At 52.2% G+C, this 25879-nt stretch overlaps 1 protein-coding gene across 1 annotated transcript in view; it reads left to right on the top strand.

The window, feature by feature from the left end:
* NCOR2 (nuclear receptor corepressor 2) overlaps positions 1 to 25879 on the top strand; it is a 284712-nt gene that overhangs the window by 192044 nt on the left and 66789 nt on the right. The window contains exons 17-19 of the mRNA XM_077835004.1: positions 7635 to 7777; positions 15140 to 15287; positions 20119 to 20644. Of these exons, the coding sequence (XP_077691130.1) occupies positions 7635 to 7777; positions 15140 to 15287; positions 20119 to 20644 (817 nt within the window). The remainder of the gene's footprint in view (positions 1 to 7634; positions 7778 to 15139; positions 15288 to 20118; positions 20645 to 25879) is intronic.

Consider the following 25879-nt stretch of genomic DNA (forward strand, 5'->3'; position numbering starts at 1 on the left):
AGCCCAACAGACGAATGGGACGGGGGGCTAGAATTTTTTAGCCTCCTGTGTTAGCATCTGCATAGCTGACCCTTAAGAGGCGAGGAATCTCCCCTCCCCCAGCATCTCCTTTGTAACGCTACTGTATCTTTTGGCCTTCTAATCCTTGATTAGAGGTGGGGCCCGGGCCCCGCTGTTCACATCCATCAGTCCAGAAGCAAGTTCAGGTGGGAGAGGTTGGTTCAGCTATTTACAGTAACAGCCAAGCTGCAGAGTTGGGCCCTGGCTCCGTGCTTGCCTAAATCCAGATCCTGTCCCACCCAGGGGTCAATCAGGCCCCGTTGTGGTTTATCCTGGCGTTGTGTAGCCGCCTGAGGGGGGTGGAGCAGCTCTCTCTGTCTCACGCTGGTCTCTCTGTCATGGCATGTGTCGTGTTTCTTCACGAGGTAGCAGAGGCACCCCAGGGTCAGCTCAGGGAGCGTCAGCACATGAAATACAAAGGCCTGTCAAGGGAGCGGGTTGGTAATGACTGTAATTTCCCGCCTACGGTTGAGTTTCAAACAGATTTTTCTTTTACCAGTAAGGGAGCAGGAATAGCACCTCAAGCAGGTGACGAAACAGCCAGATTGCACTCCAGCAGCGGCTTCTCGCTGCCTCCGTTCTTTGGGAGGAACCCTGGCAAGGAGGAGCCACGTTTCCCCCAAAAGATGGTAAAAGTCCCTCTTGGATTATGGACGTCAGAGGGGAAAACTGGCTCCTGCTAAAGTCTTGCAGACGGACGCTGCCTTTCCCTCAGATGGGCCGCGTGGCACGGAGAGGGCAGCGAGGTCCGAGTTCAGCGGGAGGAAGACGTGAATCCTGCCAGCCGTAGAGTGGGCCGCTCTAGAGTTCTGAGACTGAAGCGAATGGAGCAGGCCGATGTAGCTGAATCACCAGGGGGTCTCGCTCACTGATGGGCTGTAACAAGGAGGCTAACCTGGGTCGGGGAAGATGTGGAGGGTTCATAAAAACCACGGTGAAGCGTGAACATGGCTGATGTCCCAGAGAGGCCCTCAATAAAGGGAGACATGGAGTGAACATGGGCCCATCTCCTGCAAGCTGTTGTCAAGAGGAGAGGAGGGAGACCACACTAAAGGGGAGTTCCTTGGCCATTGCAGCCAGGGGAGTCTGCAGCAAACCATGTCAGACCTGCTCAGGTCGCGGCACTGCGCCGTGCAGTGAGATCATGCAGCGGCCACGAAAATGGCCCCCGGCTGTGAGCACCCCTCTCTTAGCTAGGAGCGGGAGATTCTCTTGTGGGGATGGAGAGAGTTTTGTTGCAAGTCTCCTTCGCATCAGCAGAACATCTTACAGACGCTCGAACTGACAGACTTGGCATGAGCCAGAAGCTCATAGGAACGATCTGGATCCCCAGGCTGGTTTCTGAGGAAGACTGGCCCAGATGGCGCAGATCACAGCTGGCGAGAGCTGGCGTTTACCGATAGTATTGCTGGCCCTCTGTAAACACCTTTGGAGGAACTGCCATACCATATGTTTGCTGCGTGCTGCACAGAGAAGTCCCTGCTACTCTCATTGGCCTGGAACTGGGAGTCCTGTGTTCTGTTCCAGGCTCTGCCACTGATGTGCTCAGGGACCTATTGGGACTTGCTTTGTGCCTCAGTTTCCCTACCTGCAAAACAGGGCTGCTAATGTTATATACAGTCACACACTTGGTAAAGCACCGTGTGATCTGCAGGTTAGTTTGGCTTGTGTTTTTTCAGAGCAGTGTATCCAAACTTATATACTTTTCGGACTGCTGTTGGAGGGGATGGCTTAAGCTTAAGTTCTGTACACACTGCCTCTGTAATGCTAGTCGTGGTCGGAGAATCCCAGCCCCTTCCCAGTAACACCCCATCCCCTCAGCTGCCGTGCTCACTGGGCAGGCTGCTGTGCTTGCAAACCCGGGACGGGTCTCCATCAGCTGTAGGAAATGGTTAAAGGAAGAACGTGAAGGGAGAGGGGGTCAGAGGGGTCTTGGGAGGGGTGTCACACTAGGGTGTCGCTTTTGGGATGAGATCATTTTTTTAAGTGTAACCATGATCTGTTAATCCAGTCGAGAGCCCGTTAAGGGACCCTTTTGTGGGCTCGCTCATGCGTTGTTCTGAGAGGCAAGACCTCGGTGGGGCGAGGGCAGCCATGCTGGAGAGTCGGGGGAGAAATAATCGAGAAAGTCTGTGACCGTGGAGAGCTTGAATGAAAGCCACGGTCCCCGCAATGCTGCTTTCCTCTGTCTCTCACGCGCCAGCAACCGAATGCACTTTAAAGTGTTCTCGAAGGTCTGCCCACTCCTCTTCCTTCCTGCCTTCGTTTCTCAGGTACTCCAGCCTCACTTTCCACAGACTGGGGAGGAGACTGTCCCCACGCCCATGTCCTGGCCTATCCTGTCTGCATGGGCTCACTGCACAGCCAGCACTCTCTGGGTGTGTCTGCCTGTCCCTGTCTCCCCTGCCCTTGGAACAGGCTGAAGTTATCCAACCACTTGTTGGTCCAGCGTTATCTCTGCGCTCTGTTTGTTTTCTCTACCTCCTCTCCCGGGAGCCCTGTGACCTTGCCAGATGGTCGCGACCTTCGGTTGAAAAGCGAGGCAGAGGGGAGACGTGTGGGGAAGGTCTGGTCCGGTTCAGTAGAAATCGAATCTGGCTCACACCTCCTCAAAGAAAAGCCTCTTTGATTCATTTCAGAGCAGAGGAAACTATTAAGCAAAGCTTTGTTTTCCTGGCTCACTCCCCCTGCTGTTGACATTCAGATGAGAGAGAGAGAGAGACAGAAAGTGAGAGAGAGAAAGGAAGTGGGTGCCAAGTTGGCCGCACCCCTTGTCAGCTTGGGTCAGTGCCACGCTCGTTATTAATGCTCTGTCTAGAGGTCACATTCAGACAAACCGAGCCTCTGGGTCAGCCAGAGGAAAAGATTAGAGCTTGTTTGCTGCTCCGCCGCACCCCCCCCCCCCCGGCACCGATCTCCTCCCGGCCCGCAGCTGGCAGGAGGGAAGCTGCAGCGCGCGCTCAACTGCTTTGCCGCCGCGCCCCCCCCCCCCTTTTTTTTTTTTTTTTTGGCAGTGTTGGGCATCTCTTGAAACTGCACAGGCTCTCCTCCCCGTACCGCTGAGCGAGGAGGTGAGACCGGAGCGGGGGGGCAAAGCCACTTCAGTCCACCTTAACAAACGCCGCTCGAGACTGCTGGAAAGCTCGGAGGAGCTGAGCCTGAGGAGTGCCCAGGGTGCCTCTCGCCAGCCCCAGTGGGGCAGAGAGCACTGAGGACAGAGCATGTGTTCAAGGCAACTTCTTGCGTCAGGGTCAGGCGCCTTCTGCTTTTAAGACCCGGTTTTAAGTTACCGCGCAGTAGCTGCTCTTGCTACCGAGGGCTCCTAAGTGCCGGAGCCCCCAGGATTTAAAGAATCAGCTTTTTTTTTTTTTTTTTTTTTTTTTCTCCTCTCCTTCCTTCCCTTTCTTTGGCTGCTGCGAGGGAGTGAAAACAAAATGAGCGGGGAGGATGTGAGTCAAGAACTCCCGGCGCTTGGTAACAAACTGCTCCGCCGTGCAGGGCTTTGAAGAAGTGCTCTCCCTGTTTATTCTGATCTGCCTGCCGCATGCTCGGAGCTGATTTTCTGGCAGGCGAAGCTAGACTCGGAGAATGTAAGTACAGCCATAGGGCAGTAATGAAATGCTGAGCTTCTGGGGTGAACGTTCAGGATGGGGGGAGAGCGTGCGAGCGAGTGTGTGCACACTTGTGCACACACCTATCCTCTCCTCCTCGCCAGTCAGCGCAGGACTGATTAAGATCTGGTCGGCTGGTTAGTCATAGTTTCAGTTGCGGTGCTAAATGAGCGTGCGTTTTGCGAGAGACATACCTACGTGTGGCAGGCTCGTGTGATAGAGACGTGGGGAGGGGCAGCGAAGAGTGCGTCGGGGAGGCGGTGGGGTGGGGTGGGGTGGGGTGGAAGGGAACACTGTCGTGACGTCGCTCAGCAGAGCCCTGGTAGTGTCTGGCGAGTGGCCTGTTCACCAGCAAGATCCAGGGCAGCTGCTGGCTGCTCCCGCCCTGAGAGTACAGATAATTATAGTTTTGGGAAGCAGGTGTTGCTGTTTTGTTCTCTTGCCTGCGAAGATAAGGGCATCTGTACGCACTGGTTTAATCCTGCAGAGGGAAGGTCTGTCTGTGCTTTGGAAACATGCAGCCTCCACCTCGTGAGATAGCCACAGACACCTGCGCGGCTCCCCTCCTGCCAGCTGGATGCTTGCCTCCAGGCCCGCGCCAATTGCATGGTGGAGAGCGGGCACACCGCACACTGTCCCCAGTAGGCGAGGGGAAGGGTGCCGAGCTTCCCAAGGAGCTGGGCCTCGTGGGGCCGCTGGAGCAGGTGACTTTAAATTGAACGGGCTTCAGCGCAGTCTGGTGATTGGGAAGTGGCCCTGCAAAACCGCTGGGCGCAGCGCACCTGACAAATGAAAGGGCAGCTGAGAGACTTGTTCCGTGCCGCAAGACAAGGTCAAGCTGCACTTGGAAATAGAGTGGGCACGGACGGACCTTGGGGTGAGACCCTTCCCAGCACAGTAACAGCCATTGCAATTAGCACACCTGTCTGCCCCATACCGTGCAGCCCAGTCATCTCGGAGGACAACACAATCGTACAGAGAGTGGCGCCGGTTGTGGATGCAGGAACCGTTGTTACTATTCAAGGCCCTTGCCCAAGATGTAGCTTACAATTCCGGCCCAGTCTGTTACCCTGGGGAGTAAGCCCTCCAAGTAGCAAAGAGTGAATGGATTGATTCATTCGTTCATTCTGGAAGCGATGACGAATCGCAGTGCATGGGGCAGGCCTGCTTTCCCCTGCCTTGTGTAGCCAGTGTGGGGGGGAGGGATCTCGCAGGCTAGTGTCTCTCAAGGTTGGTGGCAAGATGGATTCGAGAGGTCCCAGTCGAAAGCAGCAGCGGCCGAGGTCGTGGCTTCCAATGGATCAACGTCGGGAGTTGTGGAGCTAAAGCTCAAGCCTGACTCTTCTGTTACCCCCACTCTGCTGTGCACGACAGGTCTACAACATACAGCACAGTCAGGGCTGCAGGGCCGTGCGAGGGTGCAGGATATGGGCACTCCTGGAACTGTCACTCTTCGTTCCTGGCTGTGCTTGGGTTCACCCAGAGCTGGATGGGTGTTTATCCGAGGGCTGGTTGGCCCGGGTACTGGTTGGCATCTCTCTGGGGCAAATCCCACGCCCCTCTCTCCTAGCCTAGGTAGGGCCCTCATCTGCCATGGAGCTGGTGTGCTTCTGCTGCATGGGGGTGGTGGGTGGGATTTGGGGATCACTACACTCCCTGTGCCCCGGCCCTCTGGGGGTATTTAAAGCTGGGACTGCTGGTTCTGCAGCTACACAGCTCACCCACCTGCCCGGACCCGGGGTGCCAGTTCCTGCTCTCCCAGCCCCTGCTCTGATCCCAGGGGGGCGCTGCTGCTTGAGCTGTGTGTGCTGGTGCTAGGGTGTTTTATTTGTCAACCTTCAGATTCACAGAACCAAGGCAGCCTTTTTAGAGCGGGCCCTACACATAAACAAAGCCGGTGTTTGTGGGTTCATTTGTTCGTTGCTAGAGCACTTTTAAAGGGAAGTATAGTGCGGGTCCTAAGGACATGCCAAGGGCTTCCCTGTACCATGAACGAGGACTCTGCCTTTGATCTCGTCAGGGCTCTCAGGCTAAGGCCTGACCAGTATGGGGATGGGGGGACCTTCAAGGAAGACCCTCCAGTGCTGCAGGAGGGTCTGTGTCAGTGGCATTCTTTGCACCAAGGGAACCCCAGCATGGTGTCAGGCTCTGCACCAGAGGGGCCAGGCACAATGGGCAAGACAGCTTTTGCCAGTTCATTTTGGGTGCTTCATGTGTCCTTAAAATGTTGCTTTTCATGGGACTTGCGATAGCCTGTCTTCGCCAAGCATGTTAGAAAGAACGTGGCAAGCAGCAGGCAAAAGGCAAAGGAACGTGGACCGACGCAAGGGCCAGCCGGTTGCAGTCCCACCTGACAGTCGGTGTGGAGCCAGCTGGAGCTGTGCAACGTCTCATCCCCAGGGCTTGTGGGCAACCTGATGGCAGCTACCTAGCAGGCCAGCCCCAGCCCAGCCTGGCAGAGGGGGAGACGCCAGGGTCTCATGGACATCTCAGTGGGTCAGAGGGAGCAATGGGGTCAGGCTGGCTTATTTACATGCATGCAGGGGAAACCTTAAAGGGGCCACATGCCCCTGATTCAGAGCTTCCAGCTCGATGCGGGTTTGAGGCCGTTGGGCAAACCAAGTCCCCAGACAGGTAATCCAGGGAAGGACACAGATTTGTAAGAGGGTAGCATCCTGGTTCAGCTGCACAGTCCCAATGGGCAATACAGTGGCTGTGATGGTCTGCTCAGAGCTGCAGGGTGCTCATTAAGTGAATGGCCCCTGGCACCCCCACCTCGAGCTGGTGTGGATTCTCTTGCTCCCCGCACCTTTATACACTGTGAGCTCAGCTGGCCTCTGCATCCCAAGGGGAGGCTGGTAATTTCCCTGCTTTAACTGTGTTTGGCCTCCTCCCAGTGCCAGACGTGTAACTAAATCTTTGGCAGTGCCCCAGGTTTCTAGATCTTTCACAATCCAGGTTTCTCCCTCCTTGGTTCCAGTGGCCTCTGGTTTCTAGTAGCAGCGTTAGCATGTCTCTCTCCACAGTGCCTGTGGCAGGCATATTTTTGTGTGTGAATATCCCTCTCTATTGTATTGGCTGGACCTGTGTCTATTGCATATAGTGTGTGTATGAAGCAGAGCCGTGCGGTAGCATTGCTCAGAGGAAGGGTGGTCCAGTGGTTAGGTCAATAGCTGGGGAATCAGGAGACCTGGGTTCAGTTCCCTGCTCACCAGGAACTCCTTGTGTGACTTTAGGTAAGTCACTTGTCAGCCCCTGGCTTGATGCCTGACCTGGAAATCTTCTGCATGTGAGCCCACGATTAGCACTGATGATCTCCTCCTCCTCCTCCCCCCCCCCCTCCTCCTTCCAGCAGTGGAGTTGCCTGGGTGAATACATCACTGCACTTATGTCTCGGCTCCTGTGTTTGAGCCCCTCCTGGCCATCTCTGCATGTGCATCCGGCCCATCCAAGCCTGTGGGCTCCAGCTCTCAAAAGCTCTGTCTCTCTGATAGTGGAGGGTGCAAAAAGCCTTTCCCCATCCCCGTTAGCCCCCCCGGGTAGGGATCAGGCACAACTACAGCCATCCGGGAGGAGGGTATGTGCTTTCACCTTCCGAAGGGGTAGAGCAACAGGCTTCTGGTCACTCCCTTGTGGGGCGCTGTGACTGTGCTGCCCCCAACAGGCCATAACGGCGTGGTCTGGCCTCAAACCCGCAGAGCTGTCAGCGTTGTTGGTAGATGCTGCTGCAGCATGCCTTGTTCCCCAAGACTGCTGCTCTGATACTTTTCACCTGGAAAGAAAAACAGGAGCCTCTCGCTCATCCTCTTGGCCACGGAAGTCTCGCAGACGGGTGCTGGTGACCATATTGTCCCAGCAGAGTTTGGTTTGTCCATGGGGCGTGACCCAGCCTTCGTGCACCGCCCTACCCTTGTGAGCGTTGATCTTGTTTTGCCCCCTCTGATTTTATTTTCCTGGTTGCAGGTCTCCTTGAACATGGGCGGAACTGGTCGGCCATTGCCAGGATGGTGGGCTCCAAGACTGTGTCACAGTGCAAAAACTTCTATTTCAACTACAAGAAAAGACAGAACCTGGATGAGATCCTACAGCAGCACAAACTAAAAATGGTAAGCAGCCCGCCGCAGCCCATTCCAAGCACCACAGATATTTCCCGGCAAACAGTGACACAGCTTCTGACGTTCCCAAGTCCAAAGGGAAGTTTTTCGTCCCTGAGAATTTTATGGATGAAAATCACGGAGCCCAGGCTTCAGCTCACAGCTTATAATGAGAAAGGGGGCGTTTGTCCTTTGGCCCTTGGTATTTTCTGGCTAGGTTGGGGGCTCCTGTGGGACACAATGACCAGGTCTCGGACGCATACGTGCTACTCAGTGAGAGAAAAGGAGATAGGAAGGAGAGAGTAGCCGCTGTGTGTTAAGATGCATAGCCAGATTGTGATCCCAGTTACAGCTGTGTGAATCCATTGATGCCAATGGAGTTGTACCAGTTTACCCCAGTGTCATGGAGATTGGAAATGGGCCCAGTAATGCTGTTCATTTCCTGTGCAGTCTTCAACTACTGTATGTCCCATGGTAGCTCAAGCACTGAGTCTAAAGAAATGAATGGCAAACTGACCACAAACAACCAACAAAAACCAAACCCCACAAGGCTTTCATCCCGTTTTAACAATATTAGAAGGAGGGAGGTTGATTCCCAGGAAGAACAGTCATTGGGATGTCCAGAAACAAGCATGGTCCAGTGGCCTACTGACAGGAGTTCAAATCCTGACAGACATTTTGATTCCTTCCATGGTCTGGGGCAAATCACTTAGCCTTTCTGTGCATCAGTTTCCCTGTGGCAGAAAGGGGATAATACTTTCTTCTCTCGGAAAGTTCAGGGAATGAATTAATTGGCGTTCGCCAAGCATTCTGAAGATGCAACGCGCCACTACAGATCTGCTAAGTATTATAATTATAATTTCATTTGTAGAGGACCCTGGGGTTCTGAGCTTCCTGGCTAATAGAATTCACATGGTGTAACCCCCCAAGGAGTGCTTTGGAAATGAAAGGGACAATGTTCAATACAGGAATCTCTCCATCAAGCTATTACAGTATGAGTAAAAAGACAGGAAAACACTCAGTGACTCAGCCAGGAATTGAATATCCTAGTCACTCTATAGGAACAAGAAGTAGAGCGGACAATGGTGATTCGTTTGATCATTTCTCCAAGTTGAAAGATAGTCCTGTGTTCCTCTTTGTGTTAGAGACAAAGCAAACAAACGGTACAAAGAAAACAACAAAAACATCTACTTAAAGAATGGGATGAAACACTCACACACAATGTCTCCGAATAGAGCTTTATGTTATAAAGATCTAGTGTTCGTTCCTTGGGAAAATTGGAAGGAAGATCGCTGAACTCAGTAATAGAACTGGAGTTGAGTATAATAATTTATTCTGCTTCCTAATATTTCAGAAATTGCACTGCATGGGCGTTTTTCTGCAGAACCAGTTTTCCACTCATCCTTTTCTCCCCCATTCATATTGTTCACTAGCGCATGCAGTTTAGATCATCATCATCATCTAGTCTTTTAAATGCTGGGGGCTTTGGAATTTAGGTTTTGTATAAAAACAATGAATGCTCAGCTGTTATTTATTGAGCTCCATTGTTTTATGGCAACAGCAGATGCCATAAAACTGAATAAAATAAAAGAACAACTGAGAGTGAATTTCCACAGACTTTCCTTCCGAACTCCTAAATATAGTCAAAAGTAGACCAACCCTCCTGATGGTTTCCTGTACAGAATCTGGGCATGCAAAATAGTCAGCTTTGACCTCCCTCTCAGTGGAAGCAGTCAGAGGTCAGGCCAATGTGTCATCAGGTAATTTTGCAATGAAGTCTCTAGCTTGTTGCATGACCTGGATGTCAGCTGCTATTACTGATCTCCCTGCAGATAACGTACAAGGAAACGGATAGGCTCTGCATTCCCAGTTTTGCTAGAATGTTGTTTATTTAATTTAAGGAGGATAGACTCAGTGAGTAACGCTTGTTAATTTCTCAAATGTAGCTTGTTTATGGTTTGTAGCCCTGTTGCTAGGATGGGTATAACAAGGGTTTTGTTACAAACTCAGATCTCAGCCCAGCTTTGCTGAGGTCTCTAGAAACCTTCAAGTGAACCAGAGCACAGTTTTGGGCAAACCTGAGTCCATGTATGGTTTAGCCAGTGCCAATGCGTGGTGTTGAATTTCAGCCAGATGAAAGTCACTGTTCCAGACGGTTTCATCCCAATGAAACTCGGTAGCTCCAAGTGATCTTCAGCTTAGGTCTGAGGGCTCATTCAAATGAGAACCTAAAGCATGGCCCAAGGAACATGAGCCCATTCGAGCCCAGGCTGACTTGTGCTAGTGGGGCTCACATTAGCACACAAAAAGTTGTGTAGACACTGCGGCTTGGGCTGTCAAGTCCCCTTCCCCATGACGCTTGAGAGCCCGAGCCACAATCCTAGTGCAAGCCCCAGGCTGGCTCCCAGATGCAGTGTAGACATACCCAAAAAGGGACTCTGCGGGGCCTGTTCTGCCCCCCACTGCCCAGGAAAGCCATTCGAGCTGCAGTCAGAAAGCAGGTCTATGGCAGCTCCTTCCTCTTTCTCTGGGGCGTGGGTGGTCCATGGGCTTCCACAGCGTTTCCACTCATGCCATGCTTGGGGTTTGAAGTTTAAGGGCTGTCCTTTTGTCCTTACAGAAAATAAACCTCACCTGGAGAGCTGTTGAGAGACAGACTTTGTATACTGGGAGCACAGGGAAACACTGTGTAGCCCTGTCTGCCTTTCAGCAGAGCTGTACAAGCTCCCAGACATCCCTCTTTCACTGACTTTTGTGACTGGAGGAGAACCCTCCTGGCAGTATTGGATTAAGACAGGATCAGATAGGCGGGGGGGACCCAGATTTTACAGCCCCACCCCTGGAAATACATGCCTGGAGCTGTATATTGACAGCCCAAGAAACCCATCAGAAGAGTCGGTGCCTCTGATTAGGGTTGAGTCACGCCACCTTTGAGCTTCATTCTGAGTCTCTGCCTCTGGGCGTTTCGACTCAGTTCTGTTGCAAGCACCTGAGATCTGTTCTTGGCTTAAGCCTCGGTTAGTCTTGACATTCTGCACACTGATCTCTTGTTTCATTAATCACAGCATTCAAGGGGAAAATGGGGCATTGTGATCCAGAATGTCCTTTCAAGTTGTTCTTGCCTTGAGCCATTGGAGCTCAGACTCTCTCTCCCCATGTGGGTGTCTGCCACTTGTGCTGGACTTGTCTTAGGCCAGGGAACGATGTGGCTCATATTAACCTATCAAAGGAAGGGTCCCTACAAGTCTGTGCAAGATGTCCTCAGGGCACCCATCTGTGCGTTTTCCTCAATTAATTAGACGGAGCCTGCTCCCTGTTAGACGCTGCCTCAGAATCTGGACAGCTCCTAGATTGGCAGGATCCTGGTTCTGATCCTCTACTCAACCGTCCCCTTTCCCTTTGGAAGAGGGGAATGAACTCTTTGCTGCCCTGGAGGCACTGTAGGCTGGGGACCCCATTCACTCTCTCATCCCATGGGCTGAGGGAAAGAGTTAGATCCAGTCACCCTTTCCTATTGAAAGGCTGGCTGTCCCTTTCCGTGTGTGTCTGGGCTGTGATTCCCAGCTGCGGAACAGAGGCCACGATTCCTCTCTGCAAGTGGGACCCTGTGGGGAATGCTTCCCCTGCTAACATGGAACCTGACCCAAAGGCCATTGAAGTCAGCGGGCATCGGATCAGGCCCTTGTTCTCCATGCCAGTCCTGGGACTGACGCTGGGTTATCGCATTGGGCGAAGGTCGGCATTCACTGCTAGAGTACACCATCCTGTGACCCGGCCCACTGGCCGAATTTAATCCATCCCTTCTTGGGTAATGGAACTTCCAACATAAAATGGTCTACGGTCCTCACAAAACGTGCCCCACCCCTGGGCCCTGTGGTCGTCACACCCTTCTCCCAGGGCTTTCTACTGTCTCTGTTCCCTTCTCCCAGGGCTTTCTACTGTCTCTGTTCCCTCGATCCTCTAACAGAAATCCCAAACCAAAAATATACAGACTCAAACTAAATTCTACCCTTGGCCTCTCTTCCCTCTCTGCAGCAGTGTTCATCCACCGAGCACCTCCTAGGGCTCCCTCCCTGGTCCTCCAAATCTGTGCTTTGTTCAGGGCTCACCTCTGGAGCCTGCTCCACCCCCAGTGGCTGCTTTGTCTCTCTCCTGTCCTCGTGCCAGACTTCCCCACTCAGGATCCCTGAGCTTCCTCCTCTCTCTTCCCGGGGCCTGACTGCAGAATCTGTCCCTTCTGCATTAAACTTCCTGCTTACCACCCAGCCCCTTCTAGGCTGGCCATGGTCTCTAATTAAACCTGGCTCTCTTCCTCTACCCCAGGTGCCAACAGGTAACACAACTGGCCTCTCAGGTCCCCATTAACCCTTTCAGGGTCTGCGTGGGGTACACACCCCATCGCAGTGGGCCTTAGCTTCCGATCCCAGTGCTGGAATACGCACGGCCCTGCCACGCTATTTCGGGAGTGCCAGCGTTGTGCTTTTAGGGAAGGCTGAGACAGCTGCTGATGGGGCATAAATATAATGACTGCTCTGTATCAGGAGCAGGGTTTTTTAAAGCCGCTTTGGCTGCTCGCTCTGTGTCAGGTGGTGATCCCGTGAGGAGGCCACATTTGTCCGGGCTGCTTCTTTCCCTTCTGAGGCAGATGGCCAGAATGATGTCACACTAGCAGGTTGTGTTAGCTATATCCTGGCCACTCAGGGTTGTTCAGGTGGGGTGGAGGAGTGGGGAAGGCTCCAGTAACACCAGACAGCTTGGAGAGGAGGTTGAGAAGAACTGCTGATTCTCACCAGAATTGGAGACAACCTAATAGAGCTGGCTGGAAACCAGCCACCCCAGGTGTCTGGGTTGGCCATTCTCCCCCTAGGAAGTGGAATGACACATGAGGCATCGCGGAGTGCTCAGAAATAACCTGCCATGGGAGAAGTTCAGGGTTTAGTCTGGTTTGGTTTATTTCCCTTTTGACGTAGATGTCTCTGCTATCACGTAAGCCAAAGACTGCCGCGCAGTCCTGCTCGCGCTATCCTATGCATTCCAAGGGGAAAAACTCTCTAGGATGAACCTAGCAAGTCACTTTTAATAGGACACACTGTACGCTTAGCACCAAGGAATAGGATGGATGTGAAAACCACTGACGTACTGATAACAGGGCTCAAACTGAGCCTTGGGAGCTACTCAGTTACATACCAAAGAAAGGATGGAACACCACGTAAAAGCATTTAATTCCTGCATCAACTATGAGCTTCACCTTACCATCATCTCATTTATTTATTCTTTGTATCTAGCACCTCTGGGATTTGGAGATCCACTGTGCTGGGCACTGTACAAACACCTCGGTTCTATGGACAACCAACTTTTGCCTTTAATGCTAAATTTGACTGAAGCCTCTCTTCTCCTCACTTTCGCTGCCATGTGAACTGAACTAATGTTGGATGATACATTTGTAGTTGCTAGGGTCGCCCATCAGGGATTAGGGACCCAGTGTGTTAAGATAGGCCACCCTTACCCATAAAGAGCTTCCAGACGAAGTATATGGTGACAACCGGTGTGTTGAGTTTGATGGAGTTACAAGGCGATGGAGTTTGAGCAGGGATGAATTTGGCTGGATATGCCTTGACCAGAACCCAAACCTTAGAGCAGAACGTGTATGCATGCAGCTTGAGCCTGTCACTAGGTATGCCCCCCTCCCCCGAACTCTGCTTTCAAGATTCAGATTGCTTCCAATAGCTCGCCATTGTTACTTCACTGCACAGTGGGTCTCTCGCAGCCCCAGAGGCCTGCCTGCCAGAGCTTTCATCTCTGCATGGGCCAAATCCCGCTGCTTATCACTTAGTGCAAACATAAAAGCCAAGTCTGGTGTTGATGCAGGGGCTTGTTCCCAGCTAATTTCCCAGCATAAGATCCCACTCGTCAGCTCCTCTGAGTCACAGACACATGAGTAAGAGAGGCAGTAAGGTGAAGAAGGCTTTGCCATAGTAACGCAAGAGCTTTGTCATCACATTAGCATTATCTGAAGGCCTAACTACGAGCTGCTTCTTCAGTCAATAACATACAATTATTGAATTGTTCCCTTGGCACAAGTTGAAGCTCTGACAAAGTTCTTCCCGAGGGAGCAGAGATTGCCGAAAGAATGGGGTTACCGCAGAAGTGGGTGGGTCAGCTCAGAGGGCTCTTTGGTTCCATTTGTAACGCCTCTGCTATCATGTAACTTCTCAGGTGCTTCCAGCCTCTCCTTCCCAGTTCGATACAAAGCGGTTAAAGCGGCAGTGTTGCCAAGCAAAAGCAGTTTGTGGGGTTTTTATCCAGTGGTTTTTGAGTCTATAGAGACAGGGGGAAGACACCCCCCTCCCCCCACCTCGAGATCCAAAGGTAGAGTTCACATGCTGCTGCAGCCTTCATTTGCCATCCATTTAAATAAACGTTCTAAGTACGTCATTCGAGTGGGGCGAGCGGAGGGAGCAGCAGGTGACGGGCATGTTCCTACTGGTTATATTTATTTCCTTAATGACCCCGGGAAACATTAGCAGAGACGAGACTCTTGATTCAGGCCAAACAGTTTATTGGAAGTAGCAGTGTGTGTCAAGACGTGCGTGACTGAAAATCAGGTCCCCTTAAGGTGTCTCAAGTTGGGCATCCAAAAATGGAGACACCCACGATGTTGACTAAAGTTTGTCTGAGTTGCCATCTTAGTCATCTGTAAATTAGCTTCATAATACGGTGATAGATCTTCCAGGCCCAGTTTAGTTTTAAAGATAGGCACCCAATTAATTCAAATTGAGGCCAACTTCTTGATGGTAATTAGGTGTCTTAAGGTCTGAATTGCTAGCATTTATGCACACACAATTGTGCTGTCAAAATGGAGACCGGTTTTATTTTATCACATGATCGTTTGCAATGCTTTCCTGCTCTTATACTGCGGTATTGTGCAAAGAGGAATGTTTCCTTGTTGGCCTCTCCCAACAGCCTCCTAAGGGTGGCGTGCCACTCAATTAGTAAAAGTTTCGTTGGGAAACTTAGAGGGCTGGTACTCTGCACATGTATGCCAACTGTAGAGCAGGGGGTTCCACCCTAACTCACACTGAGTAGGACATTACTCTGTGAGTAGTCCCAAGGCATGAGGCACCACTCACAGTAAGGATGGCATTAAAGTTGCTCTTTCTGTCATTTCATGAAGTCTGCCCTTCTGCGGTGCAGTCACTAAGGTCCAGGAGCGATAAGGGGGTAAAGAGAATCCAAGAATACGTAGCATTGTATGTAGCCTGTTATCTCCTTCCCATTGAGGATTACAGGGAAAGCGCTGGCCCTGCAGGCCAAACTCTGCCTTTGGTTACTGTCGAGGGCTTAGTCTTTGACCCTTGACTGCTTCTCCCGTAGGAGAAAGAGAGGAACGCAAGGCGGAAGAAGAAGAAAGCCCCTGCCGTTCAAAATGAAGAAGCTGCCTTCCCTCCCACGGCAGAGGACGAGGAGATGGAGGTATCGGGGACAAGCGGCAACGAAGAGGAGATGACCGAGGAGGCGGAAGGTGAGACATTTGAGGGGCGGTGGCCCTGGGGGGAATTGGCTCGGGTTTGTTTGCTTCATCCCTGGACCCTTGGCTGCAGCCGAGCAGCCCTTTCCTGCCAGGGGAGGAGACAGGAGAGGCGTTTTCGCCCTGCAAATGTCAGTGCTTCCATGGGTCTCCCTAGTAAGCGTGTCTCCCGGGCGGGAGGAGTCATGCTGGGGCTCTGGCACCCTGAGGATATGCGTGGGCGATGCTTTCACACCACACCGGAGACACAGAAGCGCTGACATTTCTGGCTCCTCCAGGTTTCACGGTCGCTGGGACTGTCCTCAGTCACAGCCCTGGTCTGATTTATTTGTGGAGGCCGTGAAGCTCCATACCCTGGTCAGCTGATAGCCAGGATGCCCTCAGGCTGAGGTGGGGGTTGTTTTGATAGGGGTTTGATTGGCAGCTCCGGTCGTATGTCTCCAGGAGTGGGAGAGCGCGGACAGTGCCAGCCTTCCCCCACTGCCTAGCTCCAGAGGGATTACCCACAGACAGGTGGTTTATTTCCACAGCCCATTTATGCTTTGGCCTCTCTCTTAGACAGCCCACCCGGAACCCAATTGGTGCCATTTTGGGGGATAGAATTTTTGTTAGTTTCACTTTCAGCCACTACTGCTCCTGGCCCAAATTATCATTGCTGCCCTCGTAGGACAAAACCTTGTATCCTCGGACCGATCCCTTGAGCCCCCTCCCTTACCACTGGGCATCTCTGGGCTGGTCAAGGGTGTCATCTTGCATATCCTTAGGTTTTCCATCTCCCTAGTGAAGAGTCTGCAGTGTTATTGGCCTCCAGTCCCCCCGTCGCTAGGCCTTGCGCACGTTTAGACTTTTGTAACTCAGATTGGGTTTCCTTTTAAATAAAGGCCTGTTTAAGCTGCATGACCCCCAGCGAGGCGAGAGGGTTGGAAAGCAGGTGCCGGGGTGGGGTGGGTAGGAGCAGTCATGAGGCAAAGTAAGCGTCACTACCCTGTCCGCTGCCCCAGGCGATGAGTCACCAAAGCATTCGAGCACCAGGCATAAGCATGTTCTTCAGTTAAGTGCTTTGCTGAATCGGGAGGGGTCTACCTCACGTGCTTTAAGTTAAGCCCAGGTTGAAGTGCTTTGCTGACTCCGATCCCCCACGAGCGAACCAGCAGGAGGGCTGGGAGAGCCAAGACTGCCCCGTTCTCTCTAGGGCATCGCTTTTCTGACTTTTCTGACCTAAACAACAAACACCCCGTGGCTTCTGCTTCGGAAAGTCGTCCTCCTTCGGGGCAGCAGCACGTTGAGTAGCTTCTAAGCCACAGGGTCAGCCCACCTCTGCATTGTTTAATATCTTCTTTCAGGCAGGCAATTTCCACACTCCCGTTGGAGCAGAAGAAAGGGAGCCAACCGAAAGTGACAGTTTTAGCTATTTCTGGCTCAGAAACCTCAACCGGGAGTTTGGGAAAACGTGTGTAATTTACGGCAATGGTCCCATTTGACTTTTGTCAAAGTAATTTAATAAGTTAACCAGCAGTGCTGACACCATGCTGAGTCCTGGCCTTGGAGACCAGGCTAATGGGACTGGAAATGGCAAATCTTTTCAAGTCATTGTTGAAAGTGACTCACGATAAGGCAGGTTCCAGGTTAAGTCTGCGCTGGGTGATCTGTGACTCACAGACCTGGTGTAAGATGTGGTTCTTGCTCTTTGTGAGAGCTGTTCAGAGTAAAACCATGTGTTTTAAGATTAAAGACCGATCTCTTGACACACTTAGAAGCTTTACATTATTACGGCTTCAATTCTCGTCTCTTATTCATCCTGTGAGGCAGGTGGGATTATATTTCTGAAGTGGGCTACTGAGCTGAACAAAGCTGTAAGCCAAGTGGATGAAATGTCACAGGAGCAGAAATGTCAGAGCAGCAGTACGCTTGAGCAGTTTGCCTAGCTCCCCTGTGACATTTGGGGATGCATTTTGGCGTAATGAATACCTACCGGAGGGGAGGGCTTTGGATGAATTTGTTGCGCGATTAATTGTCTGTGTCCGGACGACCTGGTTTGCAAGCGCAAAGTGTACGTACGACTCACCTAACGCTCCAATGAATGAGGCTCTTGTAGCAAAGGCAGGCTTGATCACTAACTGTAGTGTGCACCTCACTGTCCGTGCTCATCTCATTCGCAATTCAGCTCCTCACGCTCGCAGCAGGCTTGCAATATTGGGAACGAACACATGGAAATCTAAAGCCTGGTTGAACCAGAGGCGAAATCTCTGCAGACATCTCTTTGGCCTCAGCAGACTGCATTTCCCTTTGGGAAGGGAAGCGGGTGCATTTCTGAGCGAGGCTTTGGCCAAATACACCATAAATCTCTGTCCGGCCTAAATACTGTAAATTCCTGGCCCATAGTCCTTGGGTGACTGTGTTTCACTGATTTATTATAAGTAAATAAACATCAGGGAAGGCTGAAATTCCTATTGGCCTTGGGGCATTTTTCTGCCAAGAAAGTGGAATACTTTGGATGTGCTCAGATGTAAAGCTATCAGAATACTGTTCCTCTGCGTCCATCCATTTTGGATATAACTTGAAAGCCTTGCAGACCGATAACCATCTGTGTCTGGAAGGAATTCCACCTTCCCTCCCATCCTTACAGTATTGAGGGGGAGAGCACTGCCCTTAAATCCCAAAGCAAGTTCATCTTGACCCTGCACCTCTGACGTTCTGAGATATTCTGAGAGCCCTCAACTCCCACTGATAGAGCACACCCTTTCCCTTGGGTCAGGAAGTCCCTGAAGGAGTTGCAGGCCATCTTTCCAAGGCACAGGTTATTCCAAATATTCCTCCCTTTGGGACAAAGAAACAAAAGCCGTCTCTGCTCTGAAACGCCTCACTGCATCTAGACGTGAGTGTTTTCAGCTCAGGAGGAAGCCATTTCCCATAGATTTGGGGATGATCCTGGATGCTTAATTATTAACCTGTCCTGAAACTCTGGGATATTTTTCCTCCGGCTGACCCTGATCTCCTTTCTTTTCATATTGGCTGCTAAACAAAAACGTGTGGAAGGCTCCTTCTGCTGCCATGGATTTCTTCGTGGCTGGGCCGTGGGATGGGGGAAGGCTGGTATCCATAGTCACAATGATGCAGTCCTGGAAGGCAAGCAGAGAGGTTGGAACCTTGGCTTAGGCCTTGATCAGACTGGAACTGGCCCCGATGCCTTGATGAGGGCTGGTTGGAATTTTGAGAACGATGCAAAGAAGAGCAAAGGGAGCGATTTTAAATGTTGTCATTGGATCATAGGGCCAACGGACAGCTCCCGCCTGCCTGGTTTTAGACGCAGTGTTCTGGCTCTTGGATTCATGACCCTGTCCCTTGGTTTTTAAGGCTGGGCTCCGTTATTTGAATGGCACCCAGCCTACAGGATGCACTCAGCCCAGGCAGAGAGAGGAGCAAGCTTCTTTCTGTCCTTGATGTGTCATGGACAGTGTGGGGATCCCAGCACTTTGCTGTTCAGTTCAGAGACTGGGTAGGTCGACATTTTTGTGTAGGGTAGCGGGAACAGGAGACTGAGACATTCCGTGTTTGCTCCTGTATAGGGCAGGTAGGGAGAAGGTCAGACCACAACACCACTGAGGGGGGAGTGCAGAAGAGATGAGGAAAGTAGCTAGGAGGCTGAGCAGGTGTCCCCGTCCCACGCACCTAGGGCGGGAGCCTGGCGGGAGCTAGACCTGAAGGGTGTGCTTTGGGGGGGACAGGCTGGGGCTGCTGGTTCCAGGCTGAAAGCGCGTGACCCTAACACACATCATATGGGAGATGGGGATTTGATGCGTCCGCCTTGTTTTACTCCCAAACACAGTCCTGTCTGTCTGGGCACTGGTGTTCTCCAGCTGGGACAGGGGAGAGCAACATGACTGGGACATATACAGGCCAGATTTTCAGCTCCCATAGTTCCCCGTGGAGGGAAGGGAAGCGTGTGAGTTGGGGGAGAAGAGATTCTCCACGGGAGCTACTGAGTGCTGAAAACTTGGCCACAAATGTCTCCGTGGAATGCACTGTGAAATCTCCCTTCGTCTTGGGGGTTTGTTATGGTGTGTATAACCCATAACTGCATTGTGATGGGGATTCCCATTGGCCTGCTGTTAAAGCACTGGACTGGAACTCAGGAGAGCTGAGGTCTCTTCCCAGCCCTGCCATTGGTCTGCTGGGTGATCTCAGGCAAAGCACTTCAGGCCTCAGTTTCCCCAGCCATAAAAGGGAGCTAATGATGCTGCCCTCCTTTGTAAAGCACTGTGAGATCTACTGATGAAAAGCGCTAGATAAGATCAAGGCAGTGTCCATTTTTGTTTCTTGACATTTAAGTATAGTGATCCGGGAATGGGCCAAGCCCGCGGCTATTGCTCTGAAATATGGGGAAATCTGATATAATGGCTCAGCTCCCAGCCACCCAAAGCCTAAACCCAACTGATGGAAGCTCTGAAATCATTTCCGCCCCCGGCAGTCGGGTCTCTCTGGGCCGTTGCTGAATGAATGTGCTGAAATGTAACGTGCTGGATGCTGGAGAAGGAGAGGGGGGAAATGATGAACCACATGCTGTCGTCTGCTTCAGGTGGGACGTTGACACTGGTGATTTCCAAATGTAGGTCTCCATTCTTGCTGCCAGTTGTCACTGGTGCATCCTGCTTCCCTAGTGTGGTTACTCCAGCGTAACCGGGAAGAGAATTTGGCCTTTCGTAGGGAATGAAAGTGTTTCACAAAGCTGGGGAAGTACCTTCCTTCTTGTGTCTGCCTCATGTTTGTGTGTTAGATGTTAGTAACGAACGCTATAGATATTGATTCTGGTTTGATTTCCTTTCAGCTGCAGTAAATCACAGCTCGGATACCGAGAGCATTCCCTCGCCGAGGCCTGAAGCCAAAGAAAGTGGAGAGAATGGGCCCAAGCCCACGCCTGGGCGAGACTCCGGTGCAGAACCTGCCCTCAAGGCAGAGGATGCTGATGCTGTTACTGCAGCTAATCCCACTGCTACCACCACCCCGCAGCCCCAGGAGGCAGCTGCCGAGCCAGCCAGCAGCGAGGAGAAGCCGCAGGAGGAGCTGGTGGTAGACGTGGTGAAAACGGAGGAGCCAGAGGAGAAGCCCGGCGAGGAGCCCTGCAAGAGCGAAATCGAAAAGGAGGAGAGCAAGGACTCCCCAGAGAGAGACAAGGCGAGCGAGAAGAAAACGGAGAGCGTCAGCAGCGCGGTGGGAGAAGAGGCGACGCCCAAAGCTGAGAAGAAGGAGAGTCATAAACCAGGCAAAGCCGCCGGGCTCAACCCCGACAGCGACTCCAGCGCCACCTGCAGCGCGGATGAGATGGACGAGCAGGACGCCGTGGACAAAAGCAGGTAAGAAGAGGTGCCTGGGGAGCAGAGCCGGCAAAGCCGGTTTGGCAAAGGGGCCGGATATAACCTCCCTGCCCTCGGAAGCCTTGGCAGCGGTGTGGCTGGAACGCCTCTTGCAGGGGAGGTCGTGTCTCAGGACGTGGGATGTCAGCAGCTCATGCTGTGGCTGGGGAGATCTTTCTCCCAAGTACGGTGATGGGCCAGCGTCAGGGGTGCGTGACAGATGAGGTCTTTCCTGAGAAGTGCCAGTCGGAGCCAGGAGGCAGGGAGAGATCCCGTGGGGTCCTTCCGCAGTCCCGTAGCCCTGTCTCCTTCATGCCTACCATACAGAAGCTGATCGTGCCAGCCTTGTTCAGGCTGAGGTGCACCCACTCCACAGAAATCAGCGAGACCATTTGCGGAGTATGGTGCTGCTCTGGGTGAGGGTGTGCGGAAGTGATTGGGGGCCTAAGGCGCAGAGCAGAAAGCTCCAGACTCCTGGGCGCTTCTCCCAGCTCTGCCTCTGACACGCTGTATGACCTTGGGCAAATCACCTCACCTCTCCGGGCCTCTATTTCTCTATCTATAAAATGGGGATGATAAGGCTTGCCTTCCTCACAGTGAGCTTGACAGGCATTATTAACTGATGTTTGGACCCCTAAGATGGAGGGGGGCGACAGAAGTAAAGGGGGGGAGAAGCATTTTTATTAATTAGGTCTTTATCCTGAACTAGCAATGAGTGCATTTGCTGACCAAGTAAGTAGTTCCCATCTCTGCTTCCTGCCATCCCCATTCTCATCGGGCCAGCCCTTGTCGAAAGCTCTTTAATGCCTGTGTCTTTGAACCTTGTGCTGGCAACAGCTTCTGAAGGGAAAGTGGAATAAAGGGCACTATGCTGCCCTGCTGTGTCACAGACCCACGATAGATGGCTGTGGACAGCAGTAAGACAGAGGTCACTGGCTGCAATACGCTCCTGTCCTCTATCGCTGGCAGGCTCTTGTGACCTGGGATTTGTGGCTTATTGCATAGACTCAGTCAATTTCAGTAAGGGCCAGTGGGCAGTTTCTCCTTCAGTGGCTGCATCCTGTTTGCAGGGAAGGAGCTGCGTTGATCTCTCACTTACAGCATGGAGAGGGGACTGGGATCTGAATTGTTCCTGGGGTGGAGAGAGGCATTTAAACATCTAGACATTAATTATCTGTGAGGAAAGCAGGGCAAGTCACCGGCCCACACATGCTGCAACTCTCTACGCCTCTGCCATGATGAGTGTGATCGGACTTTTAATGGGATCTCCCGTATTTTCCCCCCTAAACACTGGGGAAATGAAGACATGGCTCCTCCCATAACACAGTGTGCCCTTGTTACCAAGAAGGCTAACGGCATTTTGGGATGTATAAGTAGGGGCATTGGCAGCAGATCGAGGGACATGATCATTCCCCTCTATTCTACATTGGTGAGGCCTCATCTGGAGTACTGTGTCCAGTTTTGGGCCCCACGCTACAAGAAGGATGTGGAAAAATTGGAAAGAGTCCAGCGGAGGGCAACACAAATGATTAGGGGGCTGGAGCACATGACTTATGAGGAGAGGCTGAGGGAACTGGGATTGTTTAGTCTGCGGAAGAGAAGAATGAGGGGGGATTTGATAGCTGCTTTCAACTACCTGAAAGGGGGTTCCAAAGAGGATAGATCTAGACTGTTCTCAGTGGGAGCAGATGACAGAGCAAGGACTAATGGTCTCAAGTGGCAGTGTGGGAGGTTTAGGTTGGATATTAAGAAAAACTTTTTCACTGGAATGGTGAAGCACTGGAAAGGGTTACCCAGGGAGGTGGTGAAATCTCCTTCCTTATAGGTTTTTAAGGTCAGGCTTGACAAAGCCCTGGCTGGGATGATTTAGTTGAGGATTGGTCCTGCTTTGAGCAGGGGGTTGGACTAGATGACCGCCTGAGGTCCCTTCCAACCCTGATGTTCTATGATAACTTGGGGCTGCATGTGGAGACAGGGAAGCAGCTGCAGGGTGTTTTAGATTAGCAAGGAGGTGAATATTCAGGATTTTCAGGGGTGTGGCCAGACTTCTGGAGGAGGCAGCATTCTAGCAACTGTACCCTCCTCCCGGTTCCACGTGCCCTCCCCCTCAGCCAACCGATTCCTCAATCCCCAGCCCTTGAAAGATGTAATTTATAAAAACAAATTATAAAATTGATTTTCCATCACTGGTCCCCTCTGCCCTCCCTCAGCAGCGGTTGGTTCTATGGGTGAGTGGGAGCCATCTCGGTTCCCTCCCCTCGTGAAGAATTGCTTTTGAGGAGGGGCCCCTCGCGATGGGAGTTGTCCCCCCCCCCACATACACAGAGCCAGGGAGGTGTCCCAACTCCCCGTGGAGAACTGGTTTGTGGGGGAGGGGAAGCCAGTTTGACAGGAAAGCAGGATGCAGGGGCGTAGTGAAATGACTCACCAGTGCGGCGCCTCCTGCTGGTTGTCCTGAGAATTAGGTTGATTCCAGCTCAGAGCACCCTCTGCTGGCTGGTGGCTCACCTGCCTGAGGCCCCCGTGTCCCTACCAGACCCCGATGCCCCTTACTCTGGAGTTCTGCCCCAGCAGTACCCCCACTCTCTGGGTCTCCCCTCCCAGGGGAACCCCCAACCCTCTAAGCTCACCTTACCTCAGTGGCTACTGCCAGTTGTCATCCAGCCCCCCATTCACTGGGGCAGACTGCAGTCTGTAATGGCCGCTCATCACTGGACCTGCTGCCTTTGCCTACTCCCAGGCTGTATCTCGGCAGCCCCAGTACCTTTTTGGGCCTTTACCAAGGCCTGCAGCCTGGGGGTTTACCAGGCTGGAGCTCCCCACCTCCCCTTTGCCCTTCCCCAGCACTGCTCTGCTTCAGGTACCTTGCTCCCAGGCAGCCAGCCCTTCCCACTCCAGGGCTAGAGTGAGACTCCTCCAGCTCCTGTCCCCCAGCCCTCTTATCAGGGCCAGCTGGGCCCTAACTGAGCTGGCCACACCTGTGGCTGCTTCCCCAATTAGCCTAGCTTGGCCCCTTTTAACCCCCTGCCTATCGGAGTAGGGCATGTGGTTCAGGGCTAGGAAGCTGGTACTGAGAGCTAATAGCCTGGCTGGCCCAAAGAATGCGAAAGCAACAAGTTCCCCTCGATGAGCCTGCCCTCTCCAGCGTGTACTTGAAGGAGACATGAGCTCTTTAGGCTTTGCTGCTGCACTTGCATGGAGCCTGGTGAGGTTATTAGCGAGCACTTGTGAGCACAGTTCGCAGAATAGAGTCAAAGATGCTGTTCGTACTTCCTGTGGGAACGGCAGATTCTGCTGCAAAGCTGCTAAGAGATGGGGCTGCGGGTGAGTCCTGGCCATGCTGCCTAAGGCGACTCTGACAGTGCCATAAGGCTGACCCTGTCGCTCTTGGCTTTCCTGCTGCAGAGTTCAGGCCTGTTTGAATTTGTTGTTTCTCCTTTAGGCAGAGGAAGGAGCCCAGCCTCCCTCCTCCCCGCAAACCCCATACTAATCCCCGTGAGAAAGGGGGAGGGCAGCGCTCAGGTTGACTGTTAACCCAGCTTCACACCACTACAACAGCAGCATTTATCAGCTTCCCGGAGCCAATCGAGGGAACCGCGCTTTATCCCAGGCTCCCCCCAGAGGCAGTCCATATCTGCCCTGGCAAACTAATATCAGTTTTCAGGGACGTTAAACATTAAACAGGCTTCCCCCGGGGCCTTGTGCCACTCCGCTTAGCAGCCATTGTGCTGAAATATGGGACATTGCAGGGATTCAGGGCTTGGCTGTCTGGGAAAGTTTGGCCAGTTATACCTGTACAACTAGACCAGTTTAATTATACTGGTATAACTCCCCATGTGGACACGCTCTTACTCTGGGATACAAGTAGCTTCTTTAGTCTTTAGAAAGCAACCCCAGCCGAACTGGGCAATCCCTCTTCTACCAGACTGACTGTCAGCAGGGGCCGTTTTACTAGATTACCTACTCTGCAGTCAGAGGTCTATACCTGTGGGAAGGCTTTGCTTTAGAAGATGGCGTGAGAAGGTAGCAGCGAAGCCGTGGCTCGACGGGCTTCAGTGCAGCCTGTACCATGCACACCCCAGCCCCTGGGGACGTACTTGGGCAGGTAGCCCATGTGCCGCAGCTTCACGGCTCGTGGTGCTGGGGCTAGCTAGCTCAGTGCATGCTTGCTGCAGTCCTACTCAGTCGCCATCCCCTCTCTCAGTTCGAAGGCACACCTTGACTTGTACCCCGGGTGGCTTTCCTGTGGAGATAAGCCCTCGGCTCTTATCTTTACTTTGGATTGGTGAAGAACCTAGCCATCTTCTCTGGGTGCAGTGTGTGTGTGTGTGTGTGTGTGTGTATATACACACGCGTGTGTATGCAAACACCTGCACACACGGAGTTTTGTCTGCTGGGATGCTGGAAGCTGTTTTCTCCCTCTTTGCTCTCTGCTCCAGTTATAAGTGCATTCAGTGGTTTAAAGTGTTTTGCTTTCTCCTTCAGGTGGGGGTGGGGTAGCTTTGCAGGATGAGGAGGGACGGGGGAGGACCAGGCTGGAGGAGTGATGCTTAGGGACAGCTGCGCTGGCTGCCCTCCATCGTTCTGCAGGTCGTGCGACTCAGTGGCAGGCCAGGGTAAAGATAATCACAGCTTTAACTCTCCAGTGTTAAAAATACAGATAATTGTCTTCATATATATCTCTTTAAAAAGGCCGCTAGCTATGCCAGTGGCGAAGTTCAGCTGTCGGTCACACTAGACGTAAATGAATGTGTGATGCCATGCGGATTTAGCCATTGCAAGTTTACAGCTAGCAGAGAAACCAGGAGACTGAGTTGTAAAAGTTACAGGAAGGCACTTACCACCTGTGCTTGGTAATTATGTGCCCAGGAGACATGGTGCCAACCACTGTTACATTGCTACCCAAGTACCTAACACCTGCTTCCTGGCAGCACTGCCGGGGAAACGGGGCCAGTTCTGCAACTGTTCATAGGCCTCTTGACTTTTTGCACCGAGCCATGAGGCTAAGTATTTGAAAGGTTTGAGTAGGAATTTAGATTTACTACACTGATGCCCAACACTGTTTACTGCAGTGCATGGATTAGTATTTGGGGGGGTTCTCTGCAGTAGAATGAGAAATGACACCGTGATAGAACTCTTCATATGGATCCACATGTCACGCTCTTACAGTTTAGTCCCAATCTTCCATCTCATCCTTTTCCTCGGATATGTGTGCACCTATGTTCATCCTCCCCT

Source organism: Eretmochelys imbricata, chromosome 15, assembly GCF_965152235.1.
Source record: "Eretmochelys imbricata isolate rEreImb1 chromosome 15, rEreImb1.hap1, whole genome shotgun sequence".
NCBI lineage: Eukaryota > Metazoa > Chordata > Testudines > Cheloniidae > Eretmochelys > Eretmochelys imbricata.